General features: G+C 44.5%; 1 protein-coding gene, 1 long non-coding RNA gene and 8 other non-coding genes across 10 annotated transcripts; 9 read left to right on the top strand and 1 right to left on the bottom strand.

Moving 5' to 3' along the window:
* Positions 1-1646: 1646 nt before the first annotated feature.
* Positions 1647-1719, top strand: trnar-acg (transfer RNA arginine (anticodon ACG)). Its single transcript has one exon. It is a non-coding gene; the product is annotated as a tRNA-Arg (tRNA).
* Positions 1720-7475: 5756 nt separating this feature from the next.
* Positions 7476-8681, top strand: LOC130907379 (uncharacterized protein F54H12.2-like). Its single transcript, XM_057822380.1, has one exon. It carries the CDS (start codon positions 7476-7478, stop codon positions 8679-8681), a length of 1206 nt encoding a protein of 401 aa, XP_057678363.1.
* An 8256-nt stretch (positions 8682-16937) lies between these two features.
* On the bottom strand, positions 16938-18882 carry LOC130907893 (uncharacterized). The gene is made up of 6 exons (XR_009061542.1): positions 18410-18882; positions 17587-17616; positions 17279-17518; positions 17183-17203; positions 17069-17107; positions 16938-17000 (listed from the first exon to the last, which is right to left on the bottom strand). It is a non-coding gene; the product is annotated as an uncharacterized LOC130907893 (long non-coding RNA).
* Positions 18883-20580: 1698 nt separating this feature from the next.
* Positions 20581-20653, top strand: trnar-acg (transfer RNA arginine (anticodon ACG)). The gene has a single exon. It is a non-coding gene; the product is annotated as a tRNA-Arg (tRNA).
* Positions 20654-21416: 763 nt separating this feature from the next.
* trnah-gug (transfer RNA histidin (anticodon GUG)) lies at positions 21417-21488 on the top strand. The gene has a single exon. It is a non-coding gene; the product is annotated as a tRNA-His (tRNA).
* A 690-nt stretch (positions 21489-22178) lies between these two features.
* trnar-acg (transfer RNA arginine (anticodon ACG)) lies at positions 22179-22251 on the top strand. Its single transcript has one exon. It is a non-coding gene; the product is annotated as a tRNA-Arg (tRNA).
* A 375-nt stretch (positions 22252-22626) lies between these two features.
* On the top strand, positions 22627-22698 carry trnah-gug (transfer RNA histidin (anticodon GUG)). Its single transcript has one exon. It is a non-coding gene; the product is annotated as a tRNA-His (tRNA).
* A 690-nt stretch (positions 22699-23388) lies between these two features.
* On the top strand, positions 23389-23461 carry trnar-acg (transfer RNA arginine (anticodon ACG)). The gene has a single exon. It is a non-coding gene; the product is annotated as a tRNA-Arg (tRNA).
* Positions 23462-24224: 763 nt separating this feature from the next.
* trnah-gug (transfer RNA histidin (anticodon GUG)) lies at positions 24225-24296 on the top strand. Its single transcript has one exon. It is a non-coding gene; the product is annotated as a tRNA-His (tRNA).
* A 1279-nt stretch (positions 24297-25575) lies between these two features.
* trnar-acg (transfer RNA arginine (anticodon ACG)) lies at positions 25576-25648 on the top strand. The gene has a single exon. It is a non-coding gene; the product is annotated as a tRNA-Arg (tRNA).
* Positions 25649-27013: the final 1365 nt, after the last annotated feature.

Here is a 27013-nt window from a genome sequence, read left to right as displayed (position 1 = left end):
CTCCAACCTTTTGAGAAGATTCTGAGTGACTTCCCATTGCTTGTTCAACCATTTTCAAGTGTAGCACACATAGACCCATCGCTCATGAATAGGGCTAGTGGCCCAATTCTGGCTAATTTGTCAACAGTTTTGCCTGTAGGCGCTTGGCTGTCACCAGCACCTTTGGGCACTGATTCCAGTCCTTGACAGCCCAGTCGACTGACAGATAACAGTCCTATGATCTTATATTGGTTCGTAATCTGTATTTTGGCTGCTCAAATTCTGGTTCAAATCCGAGTCAATGCACTTCAAGATTTCCCTGCCTTTTGAGAAGAGACTAACTGACTTCCCTTTGCTGGTTGAACTATTTTCAAGTGTGGCACAAATGGACCCGTTGCTCTTGTTTACGGCTCGTGGCTCAATCCTTTCGAGCTTGTCAGCTGTTTTGCTTATAGTAGCTTGGCTTTTGCCAACACCTTGGACAGACATTCTGATATCAGACAGTCCAGTTAACTGAAAGCAAACAGTGCCGTGATCGTATAGTGGTTAGTACCTTTGGACACCAGCACCTTTGGACACTCATTCCAGTCTGTGACAGCCCAATTGACTGATAGAAAACAGTGCTGTGATCATATTGTGTTTAGTACTCTGTGTTTTGGCTGCTCAAATTCTGCTTCAAATCCGAGTCAATGTACTTCAAGATTTCCCTGCCTTTTGAGAAGACTCTAACTGACTTCCTTTTGCTGGTTCAACTATTTTCAAGTGTGGCACAAATGGACCCGTTGCTTATGATTTAGGCTCGTGGCGCAATCCTTTCGAGCTTATCAGCTGTTTTGCTTGTCATAGCTTGGCTTTTGCCAACACCTTGGACAGACATTCCGATAACAGACAGTCCAGTTAACTGAAAGCGAAAAGTGCCGTGATCGTATAGTGGTTAGTACTCTGCGTTGTGGCCGCAGGAACCCCGGGTCACGGCACCTGTTTTTTCTCCTACCTTTTGAGAAGATTCTGAGTGACTTCCCATTGCTTGTTCAACCATTTTCAAGTGTAGCACATATAGACCCATCGCTCATGAATAGGGCTAGTGGCCCAATTCTGGCTAATTTGTCAACAGTTTTGCTTGTAGGCGCTTGGCTGTCGCCAGCACCTTTGGGCACTGATTCCAGTCCTTGACAGCCCAGTCGACTGATAGATAACAGTCCTATGATCTTATTGTGGTTCGTAATCTGTATTTTGGCTGCTCAAATTCTGGTTCAAATCCGAGTCAATGCACTTCAAGATTTCCCTGCCTTTTGAGAAGAGACTAACTGACTTCCCTTTGCTGGTTGAACTATTTTCAAGTGTGGCACAAATGGACCCGTTGCTCTTGTTTACGGCTCGTGGCTCAATCCTTTCGAGCTTGTCAGCTGTTTTGCTTGTCGTAGCTTGGCTTTTGCCAACATTTTGGACAGACATTCCGATAATAGACAGTCCAGTTGACCGACATCAAAAAGTGCCATGATCGTATAGTGGTTAGTACTCTGCGTTGTGGCCGCAGGAACCCCATTTCAAACCTGGGTCACAGCACCTGGGGATTCCCCTTCCTTTTGAGAAGATGCTAACAGATTTGCCTTTGTTGGTTCCTCTCTTTTCAAGTCTGGAATACATGGATCCTTCCACCATGACGAGGGCTAGTGGCGCAATGGATAACGCGCCTGACTACGGATCAGGAGATTCTAGGTTTGACTCCTGGCTAGCTCGTCTGCTGCTTTGCCTGTAGTCACTTGGCTTTCGCCAGCACCGTTGGGCACACATTCCAGTCCCTGACAGCCGAAGACGGTGCAGTCTTCGTATAGTGGTTGGTCCTCGAAGTTGTGGCTGCAGGAGAGAGTAATAAAATACACCTTGTGTCAAGTAGGGTTCATGCCCCGTTGATTTATGACTTTGACCTCTATGACCCCGCCCCCTTTGATTGTAGTCCTTTGATCTCTATTGATGATGACAGATGATTGATGACCCCTCCCTCCCCTTCCCCTTTGATCGTGGTCCTTTGATCTCTATTGGTGCTGACAGGTGATTGATGACCCCCCCCCCCCCTTTACCCCTTTGATCGTAGTCCTTTGATCTCTATTGGTGCTGACAGATGATTAATGACCCCCGCCCCCGGACCCCTTTTGATCGTAGTCCTTTGATCACTATTGGTCATGGCAGATGTTTAACAACTTTGAAGTTTAGCGCATGCGTGCTAGGCGTGTTATGGGTTATGTCCGTACATGTCCCCCCTAGAAAAAAACGTAGTGTGTGGAGGGGGCGTGTTTAGCGCATGCGTGCTAATGCGTGTTCCGGGGACATGTCCGTACATGTGAATCGGAAGTAGTAGGGCGTGTTTAGCGCATGCGTGCTAATGCGTGTTCCGGGGACATGTCCGTACATGTCCTAACGAAGAATCGGAAGTAGTAGGGCGTGGCTAGCGCCTGGGCTAGTCGTAGCCAAAGCGAGCTAACCGGCATTCTCAACAAGCTACCGTGAGGGGAGCCATGATTAACGAGACGTGTGTTAACATTAGCCGGGAACGACCCAATGCGGTCACGGGTGCCCCCCGCAAAATGCAGATGTACCTAAGGCGTGTGCAATACCCGCCTAGTGAGGAGCTGGAAGAGGTTAGACCTTTACCTGACTCAGGATCATGGGGGTTCCGGTTCAACTATGCGATGGGTGAGCTGTGTTTCTTCAGTAAATATGAGGACAACGACAACATGCTGCCGGCTGACATAGGCATGCTTAATTCTAATGATTGGGGTGTTATAAAGGACCTCATACCTGGTGTGTTGGAAAAGTGTTTATCTTCATCGGAAGCGTGGGAAGATTTGAGCTTTGTTTGGCTCTCCAGAAATTCAAACAGTGGACGGTGGTTCTTCAGAGTGAAGATTAAGTTACAAGAGGGTTTGGAGAAGGAAGATGATCAAAGCGTCTGTCATGATGAGTTGGAATTCCAGTTAGAATCATTTAACAGCGAATGCGGAGTGTTTATGATCATCATGGCGGTCCCTCTGTTAGATTGGAATGATCTGATGAGGGAGTTCTCCGTGAGAATCTCCGCCCTCTTCCAAAGCAGCCGTCTTTGGCATAATGAGGTGGGCGTTAAAAAGGCGTTAACGTTTGTGTAGCCAACCTCGCGGTACAAAGTTATTTTTTTAAAAAAGAGAAGCCCCACCCCAACCACGCCCCCCGCCTCCAATAACACCACACCCCCTTTTCATGTATATATACCACAGATTGGCGGGGCACATAGCTCACTCCAAACCTACAACGGAGCCGCTTATATCACTTTTTTGAAGGAAACTCCATGATGCCTGGATCCAGACCGACCCGGAGACGTTTGTCCACCATCTGGACACCGTTTGAAACGGATCGTGGAGTAGTGTTTGAGGACGATATGGAATCTAATACCCCACTACTCGCCAGTACTTGGACGGAGAGCGTTACCTGTGATGGGCCTGAACTCGTCAACCCTACCGCTGAGGATGGCGAAACACAGCAAGCTGATCCTGAGCCATCATCGGCCATCGGGACGGACGATCCCCCACTACCGATGCATGCGTCAGGGGTGAGATCAGCCGCTACCAGGTCTGAGGACTCTTCACAGCCAGAGTTGACTGAGAACGTCAACCCTAACGCCGAGGATGGGGAGACACAGCAAGCCGATTCCATGCCGTCATCCCCCCTCTGGCCGCCTGAGGCTCCACCACCTGTGCGCACTCTGCGACTCATGAAGAGGTCAGCGGATTCTGATGGCACACCAGCGGGGTCGTCTAACTCTGAAGAGACAGCCCCACCTTCAAAGGCATCGGTAGAACCTCTCTCGGGTGAGCACCCATCCTCCCCTTTAAAAGAGACCCCGCCACTTGAGACACCCCCTCAACCACATTACTTGGCCCCTTCCGAGTTCTTCAAGGATGCGGAGAATGGCGAGCTTATTTTTCGAGAGACTCAAAAAGGTTGGCTAATGCTTAACGAATATGATTGCATTAAGAAAACAATTTACCATCTACTTAGTAGAGTGTTAGAAAAACACATGGAATCTGAGTGCTATGGTTGCCAGGTGAACCACCCCAGTCAAAAAGAGCATGCATGTCTCTATATAAACGAAGACTATTATTATAACAATCATTTCCACTTTGTGATTCGACATTTGTACACGCCAAACTTTTTTCCGAGCATCCAATTCATGCTGAACCTGTTCGAGTATAAGGCCGAGCTTAAAAAAGTGGAAACCGCGGCGGAGATAATTCTCCTGGAGCTCGAACAGGCTAAGAATATCTCTGATAAGGTCTCTGAGGTGAACGCAAATTCATTTACCACTGAAATCAAACGTGCCCTGGATCAATACTACTTTAGAGTCTGAGGATGGGGAACAACAGATCATGCCAGTCAACAGAGCCTGTTCCGACATGTAATCGGGACGAACCTTCTACAACGTGTGATCAGGACGACCCTCCCCCGACATTTGATTGGAAGGACATATTGGACAGAACTATTAGTTATGACTCTAACTCAACCGGAGATGAACAAGTAGAGAAATTACTGACTGTAATGCGCAAAGTTAGACCTTTGTCTAATTTGCTTTTCAATCTACCATGGGAATCTATGGTGAAAGATTGTGTAAGCGTCAGTAATCCAAGTGTAGCCACAACAGTACAAACTATTTTCAACAACTGGGATACTCAGATCACTACAGGCCATTTGAAAACTATTATCACATTGTTTGTTGATTGTATCAAATACTGTCTTGAAAATAATCAACCTTTAGACATAGAGAGAGAATTGACAGCCTTTCAAAATATTATAAAGTTAAATGTGAAACCTCATACACTAGCCGAGGCTGCATATGATATTTTCTCTTGATTGTATTGTATCAAGTATTTGTACTCCTTGTCACCATGTACTCATTAAAAAAAAAAAATCTTGTGTCTCTGTGTGTCTGTATAAAATCCACAAAGTCCATGACACTAGTTCATTTATCACCATGGCTCTGAAGAGGCGTATGAAGAAGCTATACTATGACCCCACCCACCCAGCTAGTTTTGGGGGTGTGGAAAGGCTCCATCGAGGTTTGCAAGAGGAAACAGGAGAAAAAATAAACAGAGATAGAGTCAAGGATTTTTTAGCAGGCCAAGACAGTTACACGTTACATAAATCTGCCAGAATTAACTTCCCGAGGAATAGAGTTTTTGTCTCAAGAGCATTAAATCAGTTCCAATGTGATTTGGTTGATCTTCAAAATTTAGCCGAATTTAACGACGGCTTTAGATATATATTAACAGTCATCGATGTGTTTTCCAAAATGTCTTATGTCAGGACTTTAAAAAGCAAAAAGGCCTCAGAGGTGACCGAGGCATTCCAATCTGTTCTTTTAGAGAGCGGCATTCCACAGAAAATACAAACTGACGATGGACGCGAGTTTTTCAACAAGGTCTTCCAGAGGCTGATGAAAAAACATAATATTACACATTTTGCTACTGCCAGCGATCTGAAAGCGTCCACCGTCGAGAGATACAACCGGACTCTAAAGACCAGGATGTGGCGATATTTTACCGCTAAAAATACCCGTCGCTACATCGATGTCCTCCAAGACCTTGTATCGAGTTATAACGATAGTTATCATTCTAGTATTAAAATGAAACCTATCCAAGTTAACGCTGAGACTAGTCCTCAGGTTTTTCGGAATCTTTATGGAGACCTGACCTGTACAATTAGCAAAATGAAATTTAAAACAGGAGATATTGTCAGAATTTCAAAATTGCGAGGAATATTTGATAAGAAATATGAGCAAAGCTTTACAAATGAACTGTTTACTGTGAAAGAATGCCTACCACGAACCCCGCCTGTTTATAAACTGGCGGATTACGATGGAGATTTGATACAAGGCTCATTTTATGAAAGCGAACTTCAGAAAGTTAGGATAACAAAAGATCATATTTTCCACGTCGATAAAATTCTAAAGAGACGTGTGATTAATGGAAAAAGACAATTCCTAGTTCAATGGAAAAATTGGCCATCAAAATTTAATCAATGGGTCGATGCGGATCAAGTTATAGACATATAAAACAAATTAACAAACGCATTCGTCATCATTCAACCTCATGGACCCGAATCTAGTTGACGGGTTCTATGTAACGCTGCCTTCAAACGCCAGTGCCTCTGTCTATACAGATAATACAATTTCCCAATACAGAGTTAACTTAGCAAGTCATATAAATTTAAATTCCAATTGGGAAGTCGCCATAACAGAGATTTCCTATCCGCATACTTGGTTCAACGTGCCAGAAGAAGAGGCATCATTTGATGTTATAGACGTTTGGCATCATGGTCGTCCCAAACCCGGCGAGAGAGTGATTACCGAATATGATGAAAGAAAAATTAAAACTCTATTCTTAACAGAAGGGTATTACAACGATCCCGAGACAATCGGGAAAGAGTTTGAAAAAATCTTGAAACATAATTTTGAGGTTGACATTAAAATAGCATACGCCAGGAACGTGGGGAGATTTTTTTTCACAGGAACTGGGCGTTTCAGAATCCGGCTCAGGCCACCGGTATCATATATATTTGGACTCTTGGCGGACGAATGGTATACTTGTGGACCCCATTGGACCGCAGCCACGCACCCCGCCGATATTAGGGCTGGTCTTTACCATTTCTACATATACACGGACTTGATTCAACACCAAACGGTCGGCGACACCCTAGCCCCGCTACTAAGGACTATTCCAATAACGGGGGAGCACCAAGAAACAGTTTTTAAAACGTTTAACCCGCCTTACTATCTTCCACTTAACAAAAGACACATTGAGGACATAGCGATAGAAATTAAAACTGATCAGAACAAACCAGTCCCCTTCGCTTACGGCAAAGTAATTATCACGCTCCATTTTAGACCAAAGTGAGAAAATGGTGGTGTTAGCAACACACCCGGACCTTTACCGCCTAGTGGATTATTACGAAAGCCAGGCTGGAGGGGCGTTACCTGGGTTCCACGGGTCACCAATTCAATATGGAAGAGGTCTGGGTTCCATCTTTGCCAAGCTGTTCCGATTTGTAACTCCGCTCCTTAGGAGAGGTTTCAGCATGGCGAAACCACACCTCCAGACAGCCGCTAAAAACATAGCGACGGACGTCGCAGGGCGCGTGATGGAAAGGATTCAGAAAAAGCCAGATCCACAGGAAGGCTCCGGTATCATGACCCTGGCACGCAGACCTCATAAATCACCTGCAAGGAGACTCGTTAAAAGGGGGCGTCGACCTGTGAAGTCACGTAAAAAGCGTGCGAGTGCATCTAGACCGAGATCAGTTTCCAGAAGGAAGCGTCGAAGAAGCCACGCGGACATCTTCTCCTAACCCCTTCATACCAAATGGCGCTCGCACACCACCGTTCACATGAATGCACTCTGGCCGAATTGGATTTGTTTGCCCCACCCCTTACGCAATTATCGATCGAAGGGAGTCAATATGTGGAGATGCTCCCGATCTCGGCCCTTACCGAAGACGGCCCCATCGAGTTTTTTGTTCCTGGCGATGGTTCTAAATATCTGGACCTCGCGGACACCCTGCTTCAGCTCCAATTACAGGTGACAAACGCCGATGGATCCCGTTTACCTGCGGCGGAGAAGGTGGGGCTTATCAATTACCCACTTAACACCATATTCTCCCAAGTTGATGTTACTTTGGCAGACAGATTGATATCTCAGTCCAGTTCGACACACCCTTATCGATCCATGATAGAAGCTTTATTAAACTTTTCGGACGCTTCTTTGAAGAGCCAGTTCACAGCCGGTATGTTTTTCAAAGATAAAAGTGGACAAATGGACACCACTGACCTTACTGGCGACGCTGTGAATGAGGGTTTGGTGAACCGAGCGCAGAGGGTTGCTGGCTCCAGATCATTTTATGTCATAGGCCCTCTACATGCCGACATATTTTTTTGTGAACGACTCCTGTTAAACAATGTGGACTTACGCGTCAAACTCATCAAGGCCAACAATGATTTCTGCTTCATTTCACCGGCTAACAGCGATCATAAGTTAAAAATATTGAGCGCTTCTTTATTTGTCAAAAGGGTCGCTGTGTCTCCAGCTGTTTCTCTGGGACACGAGGCTGCACTCCGCAAAGAGAACGCTTTGTACCCCCTGTCACGTATTAACGTAAAAACGTACTCTATCCCTCAACAATCTCGAACGTGTCAGCAAGATAACCTTTTCCTCGGACCAATGCCTCGTTATGTCGTAGTTGGCCTAGTTGCACACACGGCGTTCACGGGTCGTCGAGAAAGTAACCCTTTCAACTTTGCTAATTATAACATGGAGTATTTAGCTCTGACGCAGGAAGGAAGACAAATCCCCTCGAAACCTTTTCAACCACAATTTTCCGAAAGGAATGCCGCTCGCGAGTTTTATAATTTGTTTACGTCTACAGGCAGACATTTGAAGGATCTGCCTCTCTGTATTGATCACGAGGATTTCATGGACGGCTATGCTCTATATGTGTTCAATTTGAGCGCTAACGACGACACATCTGCATTATCGACTGTGTCTAACGGTAGTGTCAGATTGGAGATGAGATTCAAAGCTCCACTGCCTCACACAGTCACACTTATTGTCTACGCATGCTATGACTCTATTCTGGAAATAGACTCAAAACGGCAAGTACTGGTGGACTATTACTGAGGGATGGACGGGAGAGCCCTGGAAACTCTGATGACCCGCCTCCAGGGGAAGTTATTTGGAGGTGTCTACGCCTCTGATGAGTTAAACTCTTTAACCCCCACCCCGGCGAGACATTTTATTGTAAACACCCACCCGCGTAGCCAACCGGGGGAGCACTGGCTCGCCTTGACCTTGGAGGAGAATAATGTGGCAACATTCTTTGACGCCTATGGCCTGCCTCCAGATTTGGACTATTATCCCCCGAGTATCATCTCTTTTTTGGAAAAACACGCCAACCGAATAATATACCACACCTACCAACTACAGAACGAGCTCTCAATCACATGTGGTCAACATTGTGTATATTACTTAATTCAGCGAGGCTGCGGCCTTTCATTTCATGATGTATTAGCTTGCTATAGCGATGACACACTTAAAAATGACTCCATGGTATCTACTTTTGTTAAACGTCATCAAATGTTTACCTATGATGCATGCTATGGTCAGCGATCATGCTCGTTGCAAAAGTTTAAAAAATGTCATTGTCTGTAAACGCTTGACTTTTTACAAACATTTTATTCAATAAATGAAAAAAAAAACCAGAATATTTTCTCGTGTGCATTACTCATTTAATCCAATCCACTTGTGAGGCGACGACCTCTCTCTCTTCGCTCTTCTTTTTTTCGGATGCGCCTTAGGCTGGTCGTTAAACTCCAAACCGTCGTCAAGTTTTAATCGTCGGAACTGTTCACGAGCATGTGGATTCGAGATGGAAGTCTCGGGGATGTTTAATTCACGCAGTGTATGCAGGAACTCATCCCAACCTCTAGGGGGTGGTATCATGACTGTTTTTCCAGTAGATGTCAGATGTTTGAGGAGATCAATCATGTGCGAGCCGATAATGGGTCTACCTCGGAATATGAATTCGTTTCGCGATGTCCAGCTTTTATCATTGTCGACAAATTTTTTTAACACAAATAGAGCGTTTTTGCGATAACTGATTGGAAAGTTTTGCACCAGATCATGCCATGGCTCCTCCTCCTTCTTTACAACCGCTCCTTCTCCATCAACGCTTGTGTTGTGTTGGTAAGTCGCTGTGGGGAGGGTCAATGTGACATTCCGAGGCTCCTTCTCCCCTTGTTTCAAAAGACTTAAGTAACGTTGCATCAGAGCTTCATACTTTTTAATTTTATCGTATTGACTCAAAGAGCGATTCTCTAGAACCTCTCTCATTTTTATATCCAGATCATGCTCGGCTTTCTGCCGAATGTTGGGCTCTGTGTTCCTCAGCCGTTCTAGTTGTTGTGGGGAAATCAAAAACATTTTGTCCGCTGTTCTGAGGGTCATGTTTATCAGTCTTTTCTGATCAAACCACCTATAACACTACCCAGGACAGGAGCCAGTGTTGCCAACAAAGGGAAAATAAAACCGCCTTTCTGCTGCAAGGCAGCTCTTTTTCTTTTCAAGCTTTTTCTCCTGTCGGCCAGTAGACGGATCACCGTCCTTTGTTTTTTCAGCTTTTTGAGTTGTGTTGACGTAAGAGGAATGTTCCCACGTACAAGGTTAAGGGCAATTTCACACAACGCTTTGACCAGACTGTCTGGACTTCGTTTCAGTATGTCCTTACGTTTCTCAGGTTTGGCCTGAAAAAGCGCTTTGAGTAGAGGGGCGTTGGTTTTTAAGAGAGTAGACATGCTAGGCCTTAGAAATATACACGGTAGGCCACTGATGAGGAAGCACACCTGTCCTCAGTCTGTATCGTTCTGGACAGTTTGGGGTGAGATCTACAATTAAGTAGCCGTGAGGTACACGTGTGGCATCTTCATAACATTCTAAAAAATACTTTTTCTTGGAAGGGAACATCTGGTTGGCCAACACACTTGTCTGCAGTTGATCTCGAGGATTTTTAAACAGTATGATATAATTACTATTTAAGCTGATAGTGCGGCTATATTTGCCTTGATGAAATATGTTTTGAGTCAAAAGAATCACACTCTTGTTACAATGATGTCTGTATTGTGTAAATAATCTAACCACTTCTGGGTGGTCCAAGGCTTGAAAAATGACATCATCTAGAATTATGAGATGGCTTTGGTTTGTTGGAAAGAGTCTCTCGTCCTCGAATGAATCAGGAATGCCTTTCAAAAATTGAATTTCTTTATTTTGTTCCTTCAGCTCTAAATACATGGGTTGCATTGATGTGTAAATCCAAACAACATTTTCAGGCACATATGTCATCACATGTTTACAATTCTCCAAAAGCTTCTTTACAAAAAACGTTTTCCCAGCCCCGCTAGGGCCTGCTAATAAAATAGAGCATGGCATTTGGAAGCGGGGGTCGAAACCAACCTCAGACATTTCCATTTCCTTAATAACCAAAAGGAAGAGTTTTACCGCCGGCTAATAACCGTCGTTTGTCGTACACGACTTTAAATGTTTTCTGAAATGATTTATTTCTTAGCTCAAACGACTTTTTGTCACGCACAATGATGTGTTGCGGAGTGTTTATAGTCCTGGGGGTGCCAACGCCACAGTGATCGACATACCCGTCGACCAAGTCCTTTATAGTATCAAAATTCACACGCTGTGAACAAGCATAAGTCTGAGTGATCCCCTTGACTTTTATTACTGTTTTTTTGGTTTGTCTCGTCTGATACGCGTACGATTTTGGACCGGCAGAGACGAATTCCTCGATGGAATCGTTAGCTAGCTCATCCGTCAAATCGCCAAGATAATTACCTAGAGGGAGGGGCTCTTCTCCAGGACCAACTACATAGATGAGAGAGTCAGTGTCCGAATACAGGACATTTTCCTGCAGTTTTTCCAAATATTCGTACATGACTAATCGAGCGTGCGCAGTTGTCATGCATGCGACAAAAACATTGGAAGATGCAGAGGGCGGGGTAATGTTTTTTTTGTTAAAGTTGTACTGAATCATGGCTACATCCTTGTTAATAAAACCAAAGTATTTGATCTCATACATCCCCGAGAACAAAATTTTGAAAAACTCTGCAGCCTTTTTGACAAAATGGGTTTGATTCAAGTTACTCCTTTGACCAAATTTCCCCCAAAGACTGTTCAGACACAACTTTGCAACCTGTCTCTTTCCCGGATTGAGTTCGATGGAGTCTATGTCTAATTGTATTCCTTGATTTGCTTGGTAGTCGCAAATGTATTTCTGCTTGTCGGCCTGACTAACAACATTGGTCGGAAAACCAGACGCTTCTTGTTTCCCCTTGAGAAACGTTTTTATATATCCTTCAAAGACCTCGCTACTGGTCTTTTCAAAATGCCAGACCTCCATTACACGAGCTAATCTGTAACCCAACTCAACAGCTTTGTTCATTTCGAGAGTGACCCACACGCCAGTCAGGGCCCTCGATTCATCATCATGTTTGCAGTCATCAGACTGGTTGTTTATTTCCGCACATGTGCGGCATAGTGTAAACACGAGTTTGCCTTTAGCAGTTTTGTAAGGGAGCACCGGGAAATACAGTTTTCGCGGCGGGTAGACTTTAGCTCTGATGAAACCAAAGTACTTGGTTACATCAGCCTCAAAATTGTTGTGGATAATAATTGGATGTCCGATCGCATATTTTTTTGAGGCGTTTACAAAGGGGTACAGGCTAGTGACATCAACATAAAGTATTTTCTGATCGGGACCAGCAGTGTGTCTTAACACAAAGGCATTTGTCCTACCGCCAAAGAGAGCTTCACGGGGATCTAGCGGTTTGGGGAAATCAGAGTTGTGTAAGAACTCCCGGATAGCGGGGTTCTCACATTTCAGTTTGTTCCATTCGTGCTCTTTCATGATCGTTAGCCGGACTCCTGGCACCGACTTCAATGCCGCCAACTTTTCCTCATTTGCCTCATGAAGTTCACGAAAGGGTCTTTGCGTCATCGGACAAATCGCCGACGGTTCAAAACAATCAGGACAGCCGTGAAAATAACAGCCATCAAATTCCCAAACATGAATCGTACCATCCGCCCCTAAGGCGTGGCCGTCAACAAAAAAACCACCCACCTTACGTTCGCCTGTGTTCAAGGCATGTTCGATGAATATTCCTCTATCATGCGACACCCATTCTAAATATTGTATGGACGCGTGTGAGTAGGACTTATGCTGACGTCTGTAATTGTCAGGGGATGGTATAGCCAAAGTGTCGGCCTGTAAGAATTTTGTACGGAAGACTTTCATGCAGGCCGAGGCTATCGTGACACTGTTTAGAGGATCCACATCTGTTTCTTTCAAAAAAGCATCTCTGAACAGCCGACAACCAATAGCTAAAATGTCCACATCGTTCTGACAGTACATTAGCGCCTCCTTGCGGAAATCGAATGTACCGTGACATTCTTTTCGGTACCAATCAAGGAATTTCTCCCGTTCGATCTCTGACATGCGGTCTATGCTGTAAAATTCAGGGGCTGGGTAGGGCCCTACATAATTCAGGTTCTCTTGGGAGCTGAATAAGTGAGGGAAATACCCCTTCATTTTGTCTTCATACCCCAAAGTTTTAGGCATCGAAGACAACTTCATCATTAAGAAGGACAAGGAGTCAATAAATTTTAAGCCATACCGAGTCTCGGTAAAACATATAATTTTACTACCCTGCATGATAGGGGACAGACCGACACCCAGATCCAACATTTTTGAAATCAATAAATAAGCGTCAAAAGCTCGAGCATTGTGGGCCACGAAGATGTAATTTTCAAATTTTTTTTGTCTAAAATGTAGGATAAATTGACGACAACAATCAACCCCGTAAAAGCATTTGTTCTCTCCTGCAAATGATTTTGTGCACACCAAGAAAGCTGTGTGTACCCCCTCATTTGATAAAAAAGTCTCAAAGTCGTAAAAGACTATGTTCTGATTTGGTGCCTGGGGTTTCAGGGTTTGGATAAAGCAAAGGTGTCTATCATTGACAATGTTGGCTGTCACCAATGGGACCCTACAAATTTGGCATTTAGGGACAGGACATCTGTGTTGTCTGGCTTTCTTGTACATATTAACGTAGAATGTCTGACCACATTTCTCACATTTCTTGTATCTGGAGCATCTGCTCCCCCATTCGCCATGGGACGTTTTAACAACTTCTTTATGCTTAGCGTAGCAAATCTTGTTGTAACAAACGTTATTACAGTCTGTGCATTTGGTATAATCCACCGATCGTTGACGGCATTCGGGGTCTTTACATAAATGACAATAGAATGCACACCTGTGAAAGTTGGCATTCGCGTGACCTTTATAACAGAAATAGCAGAAGTAGGCGTGACCCAGAAATTGTGCTGGAGATTTCACGCCATAAAAATGATTCTGAATTAGAGTCAACACCAAAGTGTTTGGATTTTTGACAAAATCAGTCTCGAAATGCTTCATCGGCATATCCGAGTCATCAGGCCTGTACAAGACAACTATTTTACGATTCAGGTGTTGTTCAAATTTGTGAATGTCAGCAAACCCCGCAGCAGTTTGTTCACTCAGACCTATGGCTGTATGGAGTTCACGAGCCTTTTGTATTAAGGCATTTGTGGGTAACGATTTGTCTAACATATATGCTAACGCCATGGCTAAACATAGTTGATTGTTTTGAGGAAGTGGGTCATACAGGTACCGTCGTTTTTTGCGAACAATCTCACAATCGAGCATGTGTGTCAACTTTCTCCTAACCCCGCCCCTTTGATCTTTAACGATGTTGACCACCATCTCCAACTCAGTATTGCAGAGGATTTGGTAATTGGATTGTACAAGTCGATCGATCACATTGTGAAAACCATGAAGGATTATTTCAGGGTCATCGGTGGCATTTAAGACGACATGTTGCTGAACATTGTCACCGACCACCTCAATTTGAATAATGTCACCAGGTTGTGTAATTGCAACCACATGATCAGCCTGTCGCTGAACATTTTCCATTATGTCGTTGTAAAAGCTGACAAAATCAGGAGAATCGGCGACCCTCGACGGTGTCAATATCTGTCTCAATTCGATATTGTTAAATTTTGGTCTTACTGTTTCGCTTGCACCCCCTATTTGTGTGTCCGAGTCAGTTTGCTCCTGCGTGTCAGCTTGTACATCATTGTGCATGACACTGTCAGTTTGCTCCTGCGTGTCAGCTTGTACATCATTGTGCATGACACTGTCAGTTTGCTCCTGTGTGTCAGCTTGTACATCATTGTGCATGACACTGTCAGTTTGCTCCTGTGTGTCAGCTTGTACATCATTATGCATGACACTGTCAGTTTGCTCCTGTGTGTCAGCTTGTACATCATTGTGCATGACACTGTCAGTTTGCTCCTGTGTGTCAGCTTGTACATCATTGTGCATGACACTGTCAGTTTGCTCCTGTGTGTCAGCTTGTACATCATTATGCATGACACTGTCAGTTTGCTCCTGTGTGTCAGCTTGTACATCATTGTGCATGACACTGTCAGTTGATTCGTTTGGAACATTGCTCGGTTGATTAAGTTGTATTAAAGCGTTTTGTAAAGGCTGAAAGAAATCGACAAAATCATCTATTGATCGAATGGCTACAAATGGATCATCTGAATCAATCAGCGTGTCTGGGTTGTGTTGCTCAAATGCCATCTCATTGTTTACCTGATTCACATTGTTTATTCCGCTGACAATATCCAACAGTTCGTAAGGTATATCAGGCTGTGACACCATTTGCTCGTTTATTTGATTGATAAAATCTTGAAATTCACACGGTATGTCAGGAATAGAATCATCCATTTTTAATCAGGATAGCAAATCAGACAAAATAATATGAATAATATCGACCTCTCGCTTCGTCAATAATGAATCCAAACGGGGTGCCAGGTTCCCGAGGAAGCTCATGCGGCCCGCTCCTGATGAGACGTGGAATTATAACTGCAAAGTTAAGAAACACATATCAGCTTGCAATTGTACAAATTCATTACATTTTCATTATGAAGTATGACATATACGTTCAATAAGGATAGATTAATAAAATATATAAATTCATTATTAAGGTCAACATACAGCTTAATAACAGGTAGATTAAATAAGAATCACACAATGTTTTGCATTTTTTTATTCAAAGCACTGCAGTAAGCGTTCCCCTCGCCTTTTTCTTGGTCTGCGTAGCGTTCCCATCTTGGAATGTGTGCGCACATACACACACACGCACGCACACACGCACATCCCTCCTCTTTCTTTTTCTCCTTCCTTAACATGTGCGCTAGGAAATGTGGACATTTTTCTCACTATACTATTGAATTTCATTTTCATCATTAAAAAAACACTGTCTCTTACCGTTTGGTTGAACGAATAACTCATCAATCTGCGCAGTTGCATCTACAAATAGAGGGGAATTTTATAATTAATAGGACATGTAGAACATAATAGAGGGAAAATATATAATAAAATATTCTTACCCGCAACTAACACCTGCGCTGGGGCGGCTTAAGAAAAAATAAAAAATATATAAATAAATGATAATTTCATTAAGGGTAGATTAATAAAAAGTGAATACATATTCAATACAAAATCATTATTAAGGGCAACATACAGCTTAATAACAGGTAGATTAAATAAGAATCACACAATGTTTTGCATTTTTTTATTTAAAGCACTGCAGTAAGCGTTCCCCTCGCCTTTTTCTTGGTCTGCGTAGCGTTCCCATCTTGGAATGTGTGCGCACATACACACACACGCACGCACGCACGCACATCCCTCCTCTTTCTTTTTCTCCTTCCTTAACATGTGAGCACACACACACACACACACACACACACACACACACACACACACACATGCCCCCACACACACCCACACCCTCACGTCTTTCTCCTTCCTTAACAAGTGCGTTAGGAAATGTGGACATTTTTCTCACTATACTATTGAATTTCATTTTCATCATTAAAAAAAACTGTCTCTTACCGTTTGGTTGAATGAATAACCCATCAATCTGCGCAGTTGCATCTACAAATAGAGGGGAATTTTATAATTAATAGGACATGTAGAACATAATAGAGGGAAAATATATAATAAAATATTCTTACCCACAACTATTGCAGGTTTTGGGGCAGCTTAAAAAAATAAAAAATATATAAATAAATGATAAAATACATTTCATCATTTTAAAAAAAACTGTCACTTACCGTTTGGTTGAATGAATAACTCATCAATCTGCGCAGTTGCATCTACAAATAGAGAGAAATTTTATAATTAATAGGACATGTAGAACATAACAGAGGGGAAAATATATAATAAAATATTCTTACCCGCAACTAACACCTGCGCTGGTGGTGCGTATCGAATCACCGAGGGGGTAAATATAAAATTCTCAACAACTAAGATGGCTGGCTCATCGACAGCTTAAAAAAATGATAAAACACATTTCCTTGTAAATGAATAATTTGTTTTAGAAAAAAAAAAGGCTTACCTTCTGATTTAATGAATATGTCAGTTTGTGTAGAGGCATCTGTAATATGAATTTATAGAAATGTTATAAGGTTAAGTATTGGATAATCGATGGGGAAAATATTGAAATTCTCACCTGCTAAGTATGCTGTTGCTGCTGTTTAGAAAAATGATAAAACACAGTTTACATTTCGTTCTAATGAATAATTTGGTTTTAGAAAAAAAAACATACCTCTTGGTGGAGTGGATAGGCCATTAGATTGTGAATAATAGCCACTGTCCTCCTCACTTGATCGCGATAATGGCCTACGCCAGTCGTGCGGCTGTATGTCGTTATCCGAAGTCGATTGCGAAGAATAATTAAGATCAGCCTCCGAATCACCAAGGTCCCATAGTAGGGATGGCGAAGAAGCCGGTGTCGACGCGTGATGTGTCAATTCAGTGTCCTCCGCATCAGACCTTAGGTCCAACTCTGGTGTATGGGGGAATTTTGTACTAAAAATGCATACATTTAAACAGAAAGAAAAAAGGTCTACATACCATAGTTTGAAATGTTGATTTCTTTAACCTCTGTGAATATAAAGCAAAGAAGCTTTTGTTATCAATAGCTACATCTTCATAAAGTGCCAATATTAACATCATGAAAATGAGTTGGAACTCACCTCTGGCCATTTGGTATCAGGTATGTTGAACGGACAACGAAGAAGGCGAGGAGGTAGCGAATTTATAGGGTTTTCCCCACCCATTTTTACGTAATCGTATTTTGTAGTTTTTGATTTTTAAAATGTTTTATGACCTTGATCTTTAAATGAACATGGGGCTCTGCATTTTGCTGAGTGGACATACATTTGTTGAAAAAAATGCTTCGTTTCTCTCCACTGATAACGCCTTTGAGATTGCACAGATACCCATCTTAACACAAACATGAGATCTGTATATGTGTGTAGACATACATTTGTTGAAAAATGCCGCGTTTTTGCAGCGTCTCCCCCACTGATACACAGGTCCGCGTAAACTATCATGCAATAGGAATAACATCTGCAGGACTGCGTCATGCTTCAACCATTTTTCTGTACAGACTTGAGATTCCTTCCAGTAGCATTACATTTTGGAGCTCATTTTGAGTCATTATTAGTCTAAAAAGAATAGACTTCATGGCATACACTACATTGCCATCTACCTACTGGTGTTGCGTCACCAGGAGCATTGAGGGATTCAGTACCTTGCTCAAGGATACTTAGGCGAGTTCAATAGGTTAGGTTAGGTTAAGTTAGGTTTAAAAATTAACAAGTAAGAGGATATTATGTTTTATGATGCTGTTCCTTTCACTAAATGATCAATAATTTCATATAATGTGACCAACCTGGTAAAAAGCAGTCTTCACCAGCTGAGGGCTAATGTTAACACACGTCTCGTTAATCATGGCTCCCCTCACGGTAGCTTGTTGAGAATGCCGGTTAGCTCGCTTTGGCTACGACTAGCCCAGGCGCTAGCCACGCCCTACTACTTCCGATTCTTCGTTAGGACATGTACGGACATGTCTCCGGAACACGCATTAGCACGCATGCGCTAAACACGCCCTACTACTTCCGATTCACATGTACGGACATGTCCCCGGAACACGCATTAGCACGCATGCGCTAAACACGCCCCCTCCACACACTACGTTTTTTTCTAGGGGGGACATGTACGGACATAACCCATAACACGCCTAGCACGCATGCGCTAAACTTCAAAGTTGTTAAACATCTGCCATGACCAATAGTGATCAAAGGACTACGATCAAAAGGGGTCCGGGGGCGGGGGTCATTAATCATCTGTCAGCACCAATAGAGATCAAAGGACCACGATCAAAGGGGTAAAGGGGGGCTGGGGTCATTAATCATCTGTCAGCACCAATAGAGATCAAAGGACTACGATCAAAGGGGCAAGGGGGGGGTCATCAATCACCTGTCAGCACCAATAGAGATCAAAGGACCACGATCAAAGGGGAAGGGGAGGGAGGGGTCATCAATCATCTGTCATCACAATAGAGATCAAAGGACTACAATCAAAGGGGGCGGGGTCACAGAGGTCAAAGTCATAAATCAACGGGGGCATGAACCCTACTTGACACAAGGTGTATTTTATTACTCTCTTGCAGGAACACCATTTTCAAACCCGGCTCACGGCACCTGGGGATTCCCCTACCTTTCGAGAAGATTCTAACTGACTTCGCTTTGCTGTTTCAAATACTTTCAAGTGTGTCACAAATGGACCCGTTGCTCATGATTGAGACTCGTGGCGCAATCCTTTCGAGCTTGTCAGCTGTTTTGCTTATAGTAGCTTGGCTTTTGCCAACACCTTGGACAGACATTCTGATAACAGACAGTCCAGTTAACTGAAAGCAAACAGTGCCGTGATCGTATAGTGGTTAGTACCTTTGGACACCAGCACCTTTGGACACTCATTCCAGTCTGTGACAGCCCAATTGACTGATAGAAAACAGTGCTGTGATCATATTGTGTTTAGTACTCTGTGTTTTGGCTGCTCAAATTCTGCTTCAAATCCGAGTCAATGTACTTCAAGATTTCCCTGCCTTTTGAGAAGACTCTAACTGACTTCCTTTTGCTGGTTCAACTATTTTCAAGTGTGGCACAAATGGACCCGTTGCTTATGATTTAGGCTCGTGGCGCAATCCTTTCGAGCTTATCAGCTGTTTTGCTTGTCATAGCTTGGCTTTTGCCAACACCTTGGACAGACATTCCGATAACAGACAGTCCAGTTAACTGAAAGCGAAAAGTGCCGTGATCGTATAGTGGTTAGTACTCTGCGTTGTGGCCGCAGGAACCCCGGGTCACGGCACCTGTTTTTTCTCCTACCTTTTGAGAAGATTCTGAGTGACTTCCCATTGCTTGTTCAACCATTTTCAAGTGTAGCACATATAGACCCATCGCTCATGAATAGGGCTAGTGGCCCAATTCTGGCTAATTTGTCAACAGTTTTGCTTGTAGGCGCTTGGCTGTCGCCAGCACCTTTGGGCACTGATTCCAGTCCTTGACAGCCCAGTCGACTGATAGATAACAGTCCTATGATCTTATTGTGGTTCGTAATCTGTATTTTGGCTGCTCAAATTCTGGTTCAAATCCGAGTCAATGCACTTCAAGATTTCCCTGCCTTTTGAGAAGAGACTAACTGACTTCCCTTTGCTGGTTGAACTATTTTCAAGTGTGGCACAAATGGACCCGTTGCTCTTGTTTACGGCTCGTGGCTCAATCCTTTCGAGCTTGTCAGCTGTTTTGCTTGTCGTAGCTTGGCTTTTGCCAACATTTTGGACAGACATTCCGATAATAGACAGTCCAGTTGACCGACATCAAAAAGTGCCATGATCGTATAGTGGTTAGTACTCTGCGTTGTGGCCGCAGGAACCCCATTTCAAACCTGGGTCACAGCACCTGGGGATTCCCCTTCCTTTTGAGAAGATGCTAACAGATTTGCCTTTGTTGGTTCCTCTCTTTTCAAGTCTGGAATACATGGATCCAACCACCATGACGAGGGCTAGTGGCGCAATGGATAACGCGCCTGACTACGGATCAGGAGATTCTAGGTTCGACTCCTGGCTAGCTCGCCTGCTGTTTTGCCTGTAGTCACTTGGCTTTCGCCAGCACCGTCGGGCACACATTCCAGTCCCTGACAGCCGAAGACGGTGCGGTCTTCGTATAGTGGTTGGTCCTCGAAGTTGTGGCTGCAGGAACACCATTTTCAAACCCGGCTCACGGCACCTGGGGATTCCCCTACCTTTCGAGAAGATTCTAACTGACTTCCCTTTGCTGTTTCAAATACTTTCAAGTGTGGCACAAATGGACCCGTTGCTCATGATTGAGACTCGTGGCGCAATCCTTTCGAGCTTGTCAGCTGTTTTGCTTATAGTAGCTTGGCTTTTGCCAACACCTTGGACAGACATTCCGATAACAGACAGTCCAGTTAACTGAAAGCAAACAGTGCCGTGATCGTATAGTGGTTAGTACCTTTGGACACCAGCACCTTTGGACACTCATTCCAGTCTGTGACAGCCCAAATGACTGATAGAAAACAGTGCTGTGATCATATTGTGTTTAGTACTCTGTGTTTTGGCTGCTCAAATTCTGCTTCAAATCCAAGTCAATGCACTTCAAGATTTCCCTGCCTTTTGAGAAGACTCTAACTGACTTCCTTTTGCTGGTTCAACTATTTTCAAGTGTGGCACAAATGGACCCGTTGCTTATGATTTAGGCTCGTGGCGCAATCCTTTCGAGCTTGTCAGCTGTTTTGCTTGTCATAGCTTGGCTTTTGCCAACACCTTGGACAGACATTCCGATAACAGACAGTCCAGTTACCTGAACGCGAAAAGTGCCGTGATCGTATAGTGGTTAGTACTCTGCGTTGTGGCCGCAGGAACCCCGGTTCAAACCCGGGTCACGGCACCTGTTTTTTCTCCTACCTTTTGAGAAGATTCTGAGTGACTTCCCATTGCTTGTTCAACCATTTTCAAGTGTAGCACACATAGACCCATCGCTCATGAATAGGGCTAGTGGCCCAATTCTGGCTAATTTGTCAACAGTTTTGCCTGTAGGCGCTTGGCTGTCGCCAGCACCTTTGGGCACTGATTCCAGTCCTTGACAGCCCAGTCGACTGATAGATAACAGTCCTATGATCTTATTGTGGTTCGTAATCTGTATTTTGGCTGCTCAAATTCTGGTTCAAATCCGAGTCAATGCACTTCAAGATTTCCCTGCCTTTTGAGAAGAGACTAACTGACTTCCCTTTGCTGGTTGAACTATTTTCAAGTGTGGCACAAATGGACCCGTTGCTCTTGTTTACGGCTCGTGGCTCAATCCTTTCGAGCTTGTCAGCTGTTTTGCTTGTCGTAGCTTGGCTTTTGCCAACATTTTGGACAGACATTCCGATAATAGACAGTCCAGTTGACCGACATCAAAAAGTCCCATGATCGTATAGTGGTTAGTACTCTGCGTTGTGGCCACAAGAACCCCATTTCAAACCTGGGTCACAGCACCTGGGGATTCCCCTTCCTTTTGAGAAGATGCTAACAGATTTGCCATTGTTGGTTCCTCTCTTTTCAAGTCTGGAATACATGGATCCAACCACCATGATGAGGGCTAGTGGCGCAATGGATAACGCGCCTGACTACGGATCAGGAGATTGTAGGTTCGACTCCTGGCTAGCTCGCCTGCTGTTTTGCCTGTAGTCACTTGGCTTTCGCCAGCACCGTCGGGCACATATTCCAGTCCCTGACAGCCGAAGACGGTGCGGTCTTCGTATAGTGGTTGGTCCTCGAAGTTGTGGCCGCAGGAACACCATTTTCAAACCCGGCTCACGGCACCTGGGGATTCCCCTACCTTTCGAGAAGATTCTAACTGACTTCCCTTTGCTGTGTCAAATACTTTCAAGTGTGGCACAAATGGACACGTTGCTCATGATTAAGGCTCGTGGCGCAATCCTTTCGAGCTTGTCAGCTGTTTTGCTTATAGTAGCTTGGCTTTTGCCAACACCTTGGACAGACATTCCGATAACAGACAGTCCAGTTAACTGAAAGCGAAAAGTGCCGTGATCGTATAGTGGTTAGTACTCTGCGTTGTGGCCGCAGGAACCCCGGTTCAAACCCGGGTCACGGCACCTGTTTTTTCTCCTACCTTTTGAGAAGATTCTGAGTGACTTCCCATTGCTTGTTCAACCATTTTCAAGTGTAGCACACATAGACCCATCGCTCATGAATAGGGCTAGTGGCCCAATTCTGGCTAATTTGTCAACAGTTTTGCCTGTAGGCGCTTGGCTGTCGCCAGCACCTTTGGGCACTGATTCCAGTCCTTGACAGCCCAGTCGACTGATAGATAACAGTCCTATGATCTTATTGTGGTTCGTAATCTGTATTTTGGCTGCTCAAATTCTGGTTCAAATCCGAGTCAATGCACTTCAAGATTTCCCTGCCTTTTGAGAAGAGACTAACTGACTTCCCTTTGCTGGTTGAACAATTTTCAAGTGTGGCACAAATGGACCCGTTGCTCTTGTTTACGGCTCGTGGCTCAATCCTTTCGAGCTTGTCAGCTGTTTTGCTTGTCGTAGCTTGGCTTTTGCCAACATTTTGGACAGACATTCCGATAATAGACAGTCCAGTTGACCGACATCAAAAAGTGCCATGATCGTATAGTGGTTAGTACTCTGCGTTGTGGCCGCAGGAACCCCATTTCAAACCTGGGTCACAGCACCTGGGGATTCCCCTTCCTTTTGAGAAGATGCTAACAGATTTGCCTTTGTTGGTTCCTCTCTTTTCAAGTCTGGAATACATGGATCCAACCACCATGACGAGGGCTAGTGGCGCAATGGATAACGCGCCTGACTACGGATCAGGAGATTCTAGGTTCGACTCCTGGCTAGCTCGCCTGCTGTTTTGCCTGTAGTCACTTGGCTTTCGCCAGCACCGTCGGGCACACATTCCAGTCCCTGACAGCCGAAGACGGTGCGGTCTTCGTATAGTGGTTGGTCCTCGAAGTTGTGGCTGCAGGAACACCATTTTCAAACCCGGCTCACGGCACCTGGGGATTCCCCTACCTTTCGAGAAGATTCTAACTGACTTCCCTTTGCTGTTTCAAATACTTTCAAGTGTGGCACAAATGGACCCGTTGCTCATGATTGAGACTCGTGGCGCAATCCTTTCGAGCTTGTCAGCTGTTTTGCTTATAGTAGCTTGGCTTTTGCCAACACCTTGGACAGACATTCTGATAACAGACAGTCCAGTTAACTGAAAGCAAACAGTGCCGTGATCGTATAGTGGTTAGTACCTTTGGACACCAGCACCTTTGGACACTCATTCCAGTCTGTGACAGCCCAATTGACTGATAGAAAACAGTGCTGTGATCATATTGTGTTTAGTACTCTGTGTTTTGGCTGCTCAAATTCTGCTTCAAATCCGAGTCAATGTACTTCAAGATTTCCCTGCCTTTTGAGAAGACTCTAACTGACTTCCTTTTGCTGGTTCAACTATTTTCAAGTGTGGCACAAATGGACCCGTTGCTTATGATTTAGGCTCGTGGCGCAATCCTTTCGAGCTTGTCAGCTGTTTTGCTTGTCATAGCTTGGCTTTTGCCAACACCTTGGACAGACATTCCGATAACAGACAGTCCAGTTACCTGAAAGCGAAAAGTGCCGTGATCGTATAGTGGTTAGTACTCTGCGTTGTGGCCGCAGGAACCCTGGTTCAAACCCGGGTCACGGCACCTGTTTTTTCTCCTACCTTTTGAGAAGATTCTGAGTGACTTCCCATTGCTTGTTCAACCATTTTCAAGTGTAGCACACATAGACCCATCGCTCATGAATAGGGCTAGTGGCCCAATTCTGGCTAATTTGTCAACAGTTTTACCTGTAGGCGCTTGGCTGTCACCAGCACCTTTGGGCACTGATTCCAGTCCTTGACAGCCCAGTCGACTGATAGATAACAGTCCTATGATCTTATATTGGTTCGTAATCTGTATTTTGGCTGCTCAAATTCTGGTTCAAATCCGAGTCAATGCACTTCAAGATTTCCCTGCCTTTTGAGAAGAGACTAACTGACTTCCCTTTGCTGGTTGAACTATTTTCAAGTGTGGCACAAATGGACCCGTTGCTCTTGTTTACGGCTCGTGGCTCAATCCTTTCGAGCTTGTCAGCTGTTTTGCTTGTCGTAGCTTGGCTTTTGCCAACATTTTGGACAGACATTCCGATAATAGACAGTCCAGTTGACCGACATCAAAAAGTGCCATGATCGTATAGTGGTTAGTACTCTGCATTGTGGCTGCAGGAACACCAGTTCAAACCTGGGTCACGGCACCTTGGGATTCTCCTACATTTTGAGAAGATTCTAAGTGACTTCCCATTGCTGCTTCAACTATTTTCAAGTGTAGCACACATAGACCCATCGCTCATGAATAGGGCTAGTGGCCCAATTCTGGCTAATTTGTCAACAGTTTTGCCTGTAGGCGCTTGGCTGTCGCCAGCACCTTTGGACACAAATTCCAGTCTGTGACAGCCCATTTGACTGATAGAAAACAGTCCTGTGATCTTATTGTGTTTAATAGTCTGTATTTTGGCTGCTCAAATTCTGGTTCAAATCCGAGTCAATGCACTTCAAGATTTCCCTGCTTTTTGAGAAGATTCTAACTGACTTCCCTTTGCTGGTTGAACTATTTTCAAGTGTGGCACAAATGGACCCGTTGCTCATGTTTACGGCTCGTGGCTCAATCCTTTCGAGCTTGTCAGCTGTTTTGCTTGTCGTAGCTTGGCTTTTGCCAACATTTTGGACAGACATTCTGATAATAGACAGTCCAGTTGACCGACATCAAAAAGTGCCATGATCGTATAGTGGTTAGTACTCTGCGTTGTGGCCGCAGGAGCCCCATTTCAAACCTGGGTCACAGCACCTGGGGATTCCCCTTCCTTTTGAGAAGATGCTAACAGATTTGCCTTTGTTGGTTCCTCTCTTTTCAAGTCTGGAATACATGGATCCATCCACCATGACGAGGGCTAGTGGTGCAATGGATAGCGCGCCTGACTACGGATCAGGAGATTCTAGGTTCGACTCCTGGCTAGCTCGTCTGCTGTTTTGCCTGTAGTCACTTGGCTTTCGCCAGCACCGTCGGGCACACATTCCAATCCCTGACAGCCGAAGACGGTGCGGTCTTCGTATAGTGGTTGGTCCTCGAAGTTGTGGCCGCAGGAACACCATTTTCAAACCCGGCTCACGGCACCTGGGGATTCCCCTACCTTTCGAAAAGATTCTAACTGACTTCCCTTTGCTGTTTCAAATACTTTCAAGTGTGGCACAAATGGACCCGTTGCTCATGATTGAGGCTCGTGGCGCAATCCTTTCGAGCTTGTCAGCTGTTTTGCTTATAGTAGCCTGGCTTTTGCCAACACCTTGGACAGACATTCCGATAACAGACAGTCCAGTTAACTGAAAGCGAAAAGTGCCGTGATCGTATAGTGGTTAGTACTCTGCGTTGTGGCCGCAGGAACCCCGGGTCACGGCACCTGTTTTTTCTCCTACCTTTTGAGAAGATTCTGATTGACTTCCCATTGCTTGTTCAACCATTTTCAAGTGTAGCACGCATAGACCCATCGCTCATGAATAGGGCTAGTGGCCCAATTCTGGCTAATTTGTCAACAGTTTTGCCTGTAGGCGCTTGGCTGTCGCCATCACCTTTGGGCACTGATTCCAGTCCTTGACAGCCCAGTCGACTGATAGATAACAGTCCTGTGATCTTATTGTGGTTCGTAATCTGTATTTTGGCTGCTCAAATTCTGGTTCAAATCCGAGTCAATGCACTTCAAGATTTCCCTGCTTTTTGAGAAGATTCTAACTGACTTCCCTTTGCTGGTTCAACTATTTTCAAGTGTGGCACAAATGGACCCGTTGCTCATGATTAAGGCTCGTGGCGCAATCCTTTCGAGCTTGTCAGCTGTTTTGCTTGCTGTAGCTTGGCTTTTGCCAACACTTTGGACAGACATTCCAATAATAGACAGTCCAGTTGACCAATATCAAAAAGTGCCATGATCGTATGTGGTTAGTACTCTGCGTTGTGGCCGCAGGAACCCCATTTCAATCCCGGGTCATGGCCTCTGGGAATTCCCCTAGCTTTTGAGAAGATGTTAACAGATTTGCCTTTGTTGGCTCCTCTTTTTTCAAGTCTGGAACACATGGATGCATCTTCCATGATAAGGGGTAGTGGCGCAATGGATAACACGCCTAACTACGGATCAGGAGATTCTAGGTTCGACTTCTGGCTAGCTCGTCTGCTGTTTTGCCTGTAGTCACTTGTCTTTGGCCAGCACCGTCGGGCACACATTCCAGTCCCTGACAGCCAAATTGATTGAGCGAAGACGGTGCGGTCTTCGTATAGTGGTTGGTACTCGAAGTTGTGGCTGCAGGAACACCATTTCAAACCCGGGTCACGGCACC

Source organism: Corythoichthys intestinalis, chromosome 19 (genome assembly GCF_030265065.1).
Source record: "Corythoichthys intestinalis isolate RoL2023-P3 chromosome 19, ASM3026506v1, whole genome shotgun sequence".
NCBI lineage: Eukaryota > Metazoa > Chordata > Actinopteri > Syngnathiformes > Syngnathidae > Corythoichthys > Corythoichthys intestinalis.
The sequence above is the reverse complement of the archived record's forward strand: the minus strand, read 5'-3'. Positions and strand labels throughout refer to the sequence as shown.